Raw genomic sequence first — 10,652 nt, forward strand, 5'->3', positions numbered from 1 at the left:
GCACATGCGTGCTAGTCGTTTCCGACTCTAGGGGCCGGTGCTCATCTCCGTTTCAAAGCCGAAGAGCCAGCGCTTGTCCGAGGACGTCTCCGTGGTCATGTGGCCGGCATGACTAGCACGGAACACTGTTACCTTCCCACCGCAGTGGTCCCTATTTTTCTACTTGCATTTTTACGTGCTTTCGAACTGCTAGGTTGGCAGAAGCTGGGACGAGTAACAGGCGCTCACTCTGCTACGTGGCACTCGGGATTTGATCCACCAAACTGCCGACCTTCTGATCGACAAGCTCAGTGTCCTAACCCACTGAGCCACCGCGTCCCTTATTGTATATATATAAAAGGTTAAAATAAATAAATTCCGGTATCTGTCCCTTTCTGTGTGGGAAAGGATGTGGAAAGATAAAGAGAATTAGAGTATCAATTAGAGCAGACATGTCAAACACAAGGCCCGGGGGCCAGATCCGGCCCGCGAAGTGGTTTCATGTGGCCCACGAAGCCATCCTGGAAACAGTGAGGGAACGGCCCCCACTGCCTTGGCCCTGGCCCAGAGACCCTCCTCCTGCCAGAGACCCTCAGATCTCTCCCACTCCTGCCCAGGCCCCCATAGGCACCCTTGATGCGAACGATGTAGAGCTGGCCACTCCCACCCAGTAGGCCATACGCACTCTGGCCACACCCACCCAGTAGGCCACGCCCACCCAGGCCATACCCACCCGGCCCCTTGAGGGCAACCGCAATGCTGATGCGGCCCTCAATGAAATTGAGTTTGACACCCCTGAATTAGAGTATCTGTCGGGTGGGGGGAAGGCAGTAAAAGAAACAAAAAGTATAGTCATTCCTTTTTATGCAGGGGTCCATCTTAGCTTTTTGTCTGAAATGGTCTAGGGTTTCCTGCCTGAGCAGGGGGGCTAGACTAGAAGACCTCCAAGGTCCCTTCCAACTCTGTTGTTCTGCTTACTGGAAATTATCTCCCAAAGGTGAATGGGTGGCTGTTCCTCGTGAGGTTTGCATTCTTGTCCCAGATTGAAGTTGTGAATCTAGTGGCACGTTGTCCAATGCCATAGCATGGTTTGTTTGGGCTTGGCTGTAAACACATTGTGATTTATAGACCACAATGCATGGCTTGGCAGCTCATGTCAGCTTAGCCAATGGCAGTTTATTCAGTAGAAATAGTCAAGGAAGGGCTTTCTTAATTTAATGTGTGAAGCTAATCATAAGGGGATGCGGATCTCCAGGAGAATTCAATTGATTATCTATGACCCCTAAAGCCATAATTATGCTGGGCCTGGTTGATTTAAATATTATAAAAGCTTATCTGGTATTCAAATTTTCCAAAGACCTCTTCATTCGGTCAAACGTCTGATGTACATTCAGAAGGTATAGAAAAAATTTATTTTCAGTGGCTGCATCCACAGTAAGATTGGAAAATTCATTGTGTGCAGTGTGGTTATGAAATGAGACATCATGCGACAGCACCCAATTTTACGACTTTTTTTGCCAGTCATTAAGTCAGACATATGACTGATTTGTGACCTTCCCTGCCTATTTCCCCATTGACTTTGCTTGATAGAAGCCGGATGGGAAGATCACAAATGGCAATCTCATGATTGCAGGTTCTGCAACAGTCATAAGCGCGAAGACCAGTATCATTGTAACTTCAAACTGCCATTAAAATGTGTTAATTTGATAACTATCTGTAAAGTGTTCCTCAAAAGATTGAAACAGCCATGTCTTCTGGAGGGCTTGGTCCAACTCCTTGAAGGATTTGCTCAGGTTGTGTACATGGACAAGCACAGTGTTTTGGTCACAGAGGAAATGTTGCTTGTCCATGTACACAACCTGTTTTGATCTGATCACTGGATGACTCCCATTTCTGGCTGCTAATATACAGCACCAGTAAGTGAAGTAAGGCTTTAGGGTAGTTTAAAAGATGTGACTCCAGAGATAGAAAGTAGCTTAATCAGTGGAAGTGGAACAGTTCTAGGCAGAAGGAGAAATTAATTGATGCATTTTTTAACCACAGGATATCCCAGAAGCTCCAGAGAGACAGATGACCGATGCTATTAATGAGCCAATCTTGCTGTGTCGATTTCCTGCTGAGATTAAATCCTTCTACATGCAGCGCTGCCCTGAGGATTCCCGTCTTACTGAATCTGTCAGTTTGTGTTCCCTTTCGTGTACAGCACTGGTGGGGGGGGGGAAACTTGCTCGACTTCCTACTATGGAGTCTAAATTCCCCGCCTGGTTAGGAAGGTCTTGAAACCTATGCAAAAACAGGATTTAAAAAATGAAGCAATACTTGACTCCCGAGTATGTGCAGAGTATTGCTGCTTTCATCAAAATAATGGAAGAGCATTGTTTCATAAGCTCATAGGGCCGGGCTAATGGTACAATGCTATGCTGTCATTTTGCACTTCTTCCTCTCCTGGTGTCCTTTGACTTCTGGCAGACCTTTGTAGATGAGACCCCATCCATACGTATACCTGGAGAATTATCCTGGACTGTCCCACAGCTGCTTTTCAAAGGGCAACTGGATTTTTTTGTTTTTGCTCCCAGAAAATGTTTTGCTTCTCATCCAAGAACTAAAGAAGTTTCTTGATGATGAGAAGCAAAATGTTTTCAAGGGAAAAAAGCCAAAAAAAAGTCCAGTTGCCTTTTGGAAAAGCACCTTTGGGACAACAGTGACTTGGATGATTGAGAATCTCTAGGTAAATCGCTATCCTATACATTTGGAATGTATATGTTGGAGGTATTCACAACTGATGTTTCATATGACACCCAAAATGGTATGCTGGTCAATCTTAGATAATCCTGTGTAAAGTTAGATGAATCCCAGTCAGTGACTGTTTGGTTAAGGCATAATGTGATTGATCTAATGTGGTGTCTAAACCCATGCCGAAAGCTAAATTGTGGCTGAGGAGTCCCAAAGATGCTTTTCAAAAGGCAACTGAACAATCTTGAGTTTCTTTCTTTGTTTTTGTTTTCCATGAAAACATTTCGCTTCTCATCCAAGAAGCTTCCTCGGATCTAGAACTGAGAAAACTTCTTGGAATGAGAAGCAAAACATTTTCAAGGGGGGGAAAAAGAAAGCCCAGTTGCCTTTTGAAAATCACCTTTGGAACAACCACGACCTGGATGATTTGGAATCATCCTTAGACGTGTGGTTGAGGAGGAAAGCACTACACATATTTGTAGTAACCTGTAGCGAAAGGGCTAAAAAGAACATTCTAGGATTGAAATAAAGTGTGTATAGTCAAGGCTATAGTCTTCCCAGTTGCAATGTATGGCTGTGAAAGTTGGACCATAAGAAAGGCTGAGTGCCAAAGAATTGAGGCCTTTGAACTATGGTGCTGGAGAAGACTCCTGTGAGTCCCTTGGACTGCAAGGCGATCAAACCGGTCAGTCCTAGAGGATATCAACCCTGACTGCTCTTTAGAAGGCCAGATCCTGAAGTTGAAACACAAATACTTTGGCCACCTAATGAGAAGGAAGGACTCACTGGAGAAGAGCCTAATGCTGGGAAAGGTTGAGGGCAATAGAAGAAGGGGATGACAGAGAATGAGGTGGCTGGATGGAGTCACTGAAGCAGTAGACGTGAGCCTAAATGGACTCCAGTAGATGGTAGAGGACAGGAAGGCCTGGAGGAACATTGTCCATGGGATCGCGATGGGTCGGACACGACTTCGCAACTAACAACAACAACAAAAGGATTGAAATGCATCATTCCTAACTTGGAGAGAGCATTTCTAAGTCATTAAATTTTACCCTCCAGGACTCCTTTCAGCCTGAAAAATTGGGGGGCGGGGGCACCAGCTCTGTGATTAAAAGTTTTGGATATTGTTCCTGGAAGGCTGTTTTACAGGTCATTGACCACAAGATGTCACTCAGCCCTACAACTCGCAGGAGATAATCTGTTTATATAATATTTGACTAGATGTTCTTATGGACAGTCCGCCTACAGTCCCATCTGATTAGTGGACGGGGGGGGAGGGAAGAGGAGAAACCTCACTGAAAACTTACATTAGTCATGTTTAATCCTTGGGCCATGCATGATACAATCGCCACCTTCTGCTTGGCATCCCATCTCTTCTAAGTTGTCTTCTACGTTCATCCCATTTCAAAGTTCTTTGAAATGTTGTGGGCTAGGAGTTGCAATTCTGAAAGACCTACTCTAAACCAAGTTAAATCATACTCATCTTCTGACTCTCACTGGTTTCTTTGGTCTTGATTTTTAGGTTGATGTATTGATGCCTAATGTTGGTGAAATTGTGGGAGGCTCCATGCGTATTTGGGACAGTGAGGAGCTACTGGAAGGTTACAAGAGAGAAGGAATTGATCCCACTCCTTATTATTGGTATACAGACCAGGTATGTATTAGGTGTTACGAGTTGGTGGCATTTCTGCCATTCATTTACCATGTGGGAGGAACACTGTAATCTTGGAAGGCAAACCAAAGATCAAATCAAGCCCAGGCTTTGGTGGACCAATTAGTGTAGAAAATGCTTAAACAGGCCCCAGAAAACTTTTGGAACAGACCTGGAGAGGCTGCCGAAATTTCCAGCACATCCCAATTACCAGTCTGAAAAAAGATGCCTATCATTAAATACACGGGGATAAAACCTATCAATTCAAGGTTCTAAGTATGTTTTGCAGGGATACTTTAGCTGTAAAGCAAAAATCATTCTTCAGCATGAAAGTATCATAATGTGCTTCTAATCTCAAGCTTCAAAACTGCATTTTCATTTGTCTTAGATTCTGCTCCCCTATGTGTGATGTAACATGATAGTTTGATGGCTGTTTCTTATTACAAAGGGGAAGAGATTTAAGATTTTTGGGGGGGGGTGGGGGGTGACAGGTTATGGGAAAAAAGCCTATTTGCAGTGATGAGATTTCATGCATCTGTTTTCTTCCTGCAAATCAGGGAGATCCTCTCCCCAGCTGTGATTCAGTTTAAAAATACATTCGAGCAATAGTTGTATGAATGGTGTAATGTCTTCTTTGGACTTTGGCCCAAGGATTATGAAATGTCTAAAAGGTTTGCATCCACAAGAGGCCACTCAGAAGCCATTGCCTGCATGAGACGTTTTAAATATTACCTAAGGGGCAAGCCTTTTGGAATACATGCAATGGGTCTGTATGAGCAAACAGCTTACCTGACTGTCCATCAGTCCATCCATCCTATCCTATCCATCCATCTTGATTTTTATTCACCCTTTAATGCTTTATAAGTAACTCAAGCAGGTAAACATACCTAATACTCCTTCCTCCTCCTCCTATTTCTCCAGCAACAACCCTGTGAGCTGGGTTGGACTGAGAGAGAGAGAGTGATTGGCCCAAGATCACCCAACTGTCTTTCATGCCTAACAGGTTTTCTTACTCCTCAGCCACTAACCCAGTCAGTGTCTCCAAATTGGAGCAAGGCTCCAAAATGGCAGCCTTTCTCCAGCCCCTGCTCTTCAGCGCAAACTTCCCTGATACCAGCCGGAGAATGGCAACACATTTTTTTCAAACTAATCCACAACACAGGGTTATGTGACAATTGAATCAATTCATCACAACCCTTGGAAGAAGAATGGACTGCCAGTATAAGTACTGATGGTTAATTTGTCCCTCAGCCATGAGGTATTAAATAATCTAAGGTAAGGGTGTCCGGCCAAGGGCCGGATGTGTCACGTGGAAGCCACGCCCACCCCATCTCCGGCAATGGGAAAAAAAACATGATACGTCATGACACGTCACGTGATGCGGTGAATTTGACACCCCTGATCTAATAAGGTATCAGATTTGCACAACGTTAAGATAGGAATTATGTCTTAGAAATGGAGAAGGGGTGGTTTCATAAGGAAAACCCAGGCAAATCACATTGGTTTACCATGACATGTAAATGTGCACTATTAAGTCACAAATCTAGGTTTGGAGTTGCAAGGTGGTTTATTCGTTGGGCATTTACTGATACCTCTCTCATTTTTGGCTTTGCAGCGTAAATATGGCACATGTCCTCATGGTGGTTATGGATTAGGCCTGGAGCGATTCCTGACCTGGATTCTGAACAGACACCATATCCGAGATGTATGCCTATACCCTCGCTTTGTGCAGCGATGCAAACCCTAATCCAGAGTTTCTTGATGGACAAAGTCTATCCAACCTTAACCAGTTTCCTCCTCATAGTTTCATGTCTTCATCCCACAAATACCTGCAATTTTTTTCCCCCAAATGAAATTATAATTGCTTTGAACTGGAATTTAAATTCCAGTATGCTGATTCCAGAAGTGTCTTCCCTTTTCTTGGGCTCAACCTGATTTCATTCTCATGTATTCTTTTAGCATATTTAAAAATCATTGATTGCCAGTGGAAACTAGCTGTGGGCTGTACAGCAAGGTCATACAATCTGTAATAACACTTTGTAGACTTGCGTTCTCAGAAAACTATAAAGAAAAAATGCAAAGCATCTCATAATTTTTAGTAGGAGCTGGATTTAGGATTTGATTTCAGATTTAGGGGAAATGAACTATTCGACATTGGGAGGTAGACTTTGCCAATACGGATAGCAAATGTGAGTTGCGGGCAAATAAAATGGTTTTTAAAAATAAAGAAAAATCCAGGGGGGAAAAAGGGACAATTCTAGCCCAGTTTTGACCCACTACTTTAGGATCTTAGAAATAGTCTTCTGAGCTATCTTAATAGCATTCAGTACTTTCATAAAGATGACTACTATTTAAATTTTATAATTTCTCATGAAAAAGCTTTGTTTTTTACAGCTAATTAGCTTGCATTTCAAGATCTGTGTATATGGGTTATGTTAAACGGTTGGTTCAGAAAAATACTTGATGTCTTTATTCCTCCTAGCGGAGCTGGCATTGAAGAAAGCTGGATGTATTACTACACTCTTGATATTTCCTAGTCTGCAAGTAATTGTGTTTAGCTTTCCTATAAATGTCTTTACTGACATAGTTGAAACATAAACTGCCTTTGAGCCACCAAAACAATTAGGAAAAAATGTAGAAGGGACATAGGAGATTCTGGATTCCCAGCTCTGGCAGAATTCTTTGATGTTCATTTTATCTCAACGTTACACATTTCTGTTAACTGCTATGTCTGTTCCCATTTCAAGAGCAGCAATCAATAAATTCAGAGCATTGGATGGGCAAAAGTATTCCACATCACTGTCCCATTTGTCTTCATTTTGCCATTTCTTAAAATGTCTTATCAATTTATTTACTGCCCATCTCGTAGTTCAGGCAGTTCTGAGCAGCTTATTACATCAAGAAAAAATAAACATTCACAATTATAAAATGGATTAAAAAATTTATTTTATTTAAAAAAATAAACTAAAAAACGGGTTTGGAGGCAAGAGGTGGTTGTACCGATCGCTTCCAGCCAACAGCTGCTCCTTCAGGATCCAGCTGGCATAGCCACGTTTTAAGGTCTTTCCTGAAGGCTCCTAAAGGCAGGCTCTTATCTCCTGTGGCAAGACGTTCCAAAGGGCAGGGGCAACTAATGGGATTTCAGAAAGAAGAGATGGGAAAAGACATCTGGCCTCTGAGACTTGGTGTCCTTTCACTCCTTCACAGCCATATTGGCCTGACCACAAGATGGGCAAAGGAATTCCAGTAGGGCAATTCATGATGACATCTCAATTTCCATGCCAGCCCAAGTTTGAGCAGGCAGGTTTTTTTCATGTATTTGAAACTGCTGTCTTCCTACCTATTAGCCAAAAGGATTCCCAGAGTAGGTCAAAGAAATGAGTCATGAAATTGTGATTGTGTAAGATCCACAGTCCAGTAGGCGTAGAACATAAGGAAAGTGATGAGCAATGAAAAATAATGATAAAAATAATCCAATTATTTGAAGCCATTGCCTTTCAAACAAGTGGTAGGACAGAATGAAAATTTTCTTTTTTAAAGGCAAGTATATTTATAAATTTTTTAAAAATCAATTATAGGACATTCTTGACTTACAACCAGCAGTGGGATTCAGCCAGATCGCACCGGCAGAACCAGTAGCTAATTTTTGTTGCCCAGGCCCAGAATGGACTTCCAGAAGTGATATCCACACTGAGAACTGGTTGCTCACATATTTGAATCCCACCACTGCTTATAACCATTTGTTTAGCAGCTGCTTGAAGTTAAAACAGCGCTGAAAAAACTGGTGATAATTTTTGAATATATCGTTTTTTTCTATGGTGATAATTTTTGTATATCTCGTTTTTTCTAAGTGTTTCACTTTTCTTTATAACTTACTCTAATAGCAAATCCTTCATAAAAGCTATTGCATTACATTCTTGATTAAATTATCTTTCCATTGATATAGAATTGTCTGGTACTACTCCAAAAAAAGTTTTATTAGCTATCAAACCTCAAATGTACACTTTTCCCAAAAGGTTTCCACAATTTTGGCCCCTACTGTATATTAAATGATTCCCTAAGCCATGTTTTACCAGCCCCAAATGTATTTATTGATTATATGCCACTAAGTCAGTATCAAGTCTTCTGGACCATATGGACAGATTTTCTCCAACATTTATTAAGCATGTTGTTAAGCTGCTTTAATTATGTGGGCCATATAGCTTCTTTCTCTAGAGATACACCCTGCCTTACCTTTAAGCAGGGCTTTTTTTCTCATAGAACGCTCAGAACGGAGTTCCGGCACCTTTTTTGGATGGAACCTTGTAGGGTAGGCAAGGCGGGTTGTATGACGTGTGAGTTCCGGCAGCTTTCTCTTTTACAAAAAAAGCACTGCCTTTAAGAGTTCAAGATGGTAATAATAAGGTCAATCCAATCTTACCCACCAGCAACCATGTAAAAAAAAGCAGGTTGGGATGAAAGTATGACTGGCCTAGTCACTGACAAAGCTTCCATAAATGAGAAAAGAATCTAAATCTGTGATCCCCAATGCCAGCCCAATAACCATTGCAGCATGTTGTGTCTCCCAAAATTTGGGGGGTAGCTTAATATACCAAGCTCAACCAAACCTCATTATGGCTTAGTATGACATGAAGTGGGCCATTTTGTTTTTCTCTGCTATGAGGAACTACAGTGCCTCAGTGAAATTCAATACATGTAGTCCTCGACGTGCAAACGCAGTTGAACCCAAAATTTATGTTGCTAAGTGAAACATTTGTTAAGTGAGTTTGCCCCATTTTACAACCTTTCTTGTCACAGTTGTTAAGTGAATCACTGCAGTCGTTCAATTCGTCAAATTATTCCCAGGGGAAGAGCGTTCTCTGTGGGTGCGCCTGCCCTATGGAACCAACTACCCACAGAACTTAGGACTGCCCCCGACCTTCACTCATTTCTCCAGGACTTGAAAACTTGGCTCTTTGATCTGTTTGGTCCAGACTCTGGGGTTGTTAATTTAACTGGGTTTTAGATTTACTCTTGGGACTTGAATTTGATTTAATTGATTTTAATTTTTTGTATTTCATGGTTTTAACTACCCTGTAAACCGCCCTGAGTCCTACGGGAATAGGGCGGTATACAAATTCAATTAAATAAATAAATAAATAAATAAATAAATAAATTGTTATTAAGTGAATCTGGCTTCCCCCTTGACTTTGTCAGAAGGTTGCAAAAGGGGATCACGTGACCCCAGGACATGGCAACCATCATAAATATGAGTCAATGGCCATATTTCTGAACTTTGATCGCATCCCATGGGGATGCTACAACAGTCGTTAAGTGGGAAAACGCCATAATTCACTTTTTTCAGCGCAGCTGTAACTTTGAATGTCACTAAACGAACTGTTGTAAGTCAAGGATTACCTGTACAAATTTTCCTGAAATATATCAGAACTTGGCAGTTCGATTGCTAATACAGTACATTTTATAAAATTTGCTCATGAATAAAATGTATGAAGTGTTTATAGATGTTGCTATACATAGTCCCTCAAGTGTTTCCTGGAGTAAAAGTGGGACTGCCTGTTTTATGTCTGCAGCATCCAATACAAAAATCTATCCTTATCAACAATGAAAAATGCTGCAAAGATCTGGCATTTATTTAATTTATATGCCACCACCTTGCTATTCACAGTAACAAAAATCTGTTCTCCATCACTGACAATAATCGTTCCCACAAACCTTGACAATATGGAACCTTGTTAAACTGTACTGAGGGAGCTAATAAACTCACAAAATATTGGGTGGTCTTTGGATAAGCCTTTTGCAACAAAGTCTTGCACTTTCTGCATTTTTATCTTATATTTCCATTGCAACAGAACTTTTAAGGCAGCTGCAGATAGGGGCGAGGACATCATAAACCTCACAGCAAAGTATATTGTTCCTATCTACACCTTCAAAAAAAATATAGGCAGTTCATTCAAGAGTTCAGGCGAAAATAACCAGTGTTTCTGCTTTGAGATCTCTATTTGCAGGGTTATACTAGTTTTAAACAATCATGGGCTGCAAAAATGCATTTCCAGGGTTGTATCTAACTTTAGCACCGCTGGTTGCCTACACCAGGTCCGTGATTTGATGTTGGGAGCACAAACACTGCTGCATCTGGAACTCTTAAATACCTAGCAAATCTGCATCTATCAATGGACCTCAATGCAGCTCCTGCACCTGCTGCACCTTATTTAAGCTCCACTTGTAATGATTACTGGACAATGAAACGTTTGCAATTAGAGCTGTCAAGCTGAAAAGATCTGTGCAGCCA

At 41.6% G+C, this 10,652-nt stretch overlaps 1 protein-coding gene across 1 annotated transcript in view; it reads left to right on the plus strand.

Annotated features, from left to right (window-relative positions):
* The window catches only part of NARS1 (asparaginyl-tRNA synthetase 1), a 30,464-nt gene extending 21,049 nt beyond the window's left edge, over positions 1–9,415 (plus strand). The window contains exons 13-15 of the mRNA XM_083354802.1: positions 2,023–2,154; positions 4,235–4,366; positions 5,979–9,415. Of these exons, the coding sequence (XP_083210928.1) occupies positions 2,023–2,154; positions 4,235–4,366; positions 5,979–6,110 (396 nt within the window). The 3' untranslated portion in view covers positions 6,111–9,415. The remainder of the gene's footprint in view (positions 1–2,022; positions 2,155–4,234; positions 4,367–5,978) is intronic.
* Positions 9,416–10,652: the final 1,237 nt, after the last annotated feature.

This window comes from Vipera ursinii (assembly GCF_947247035.1).
Source record: "Vipera ursinii genome assembly, chromosome: 2".
Lineage (NCBI taxonomy): Eukaryota > Metazoa > Chordata > Lepidosauria > Squamata > Viperidae > Vipera > Vipera ursinii.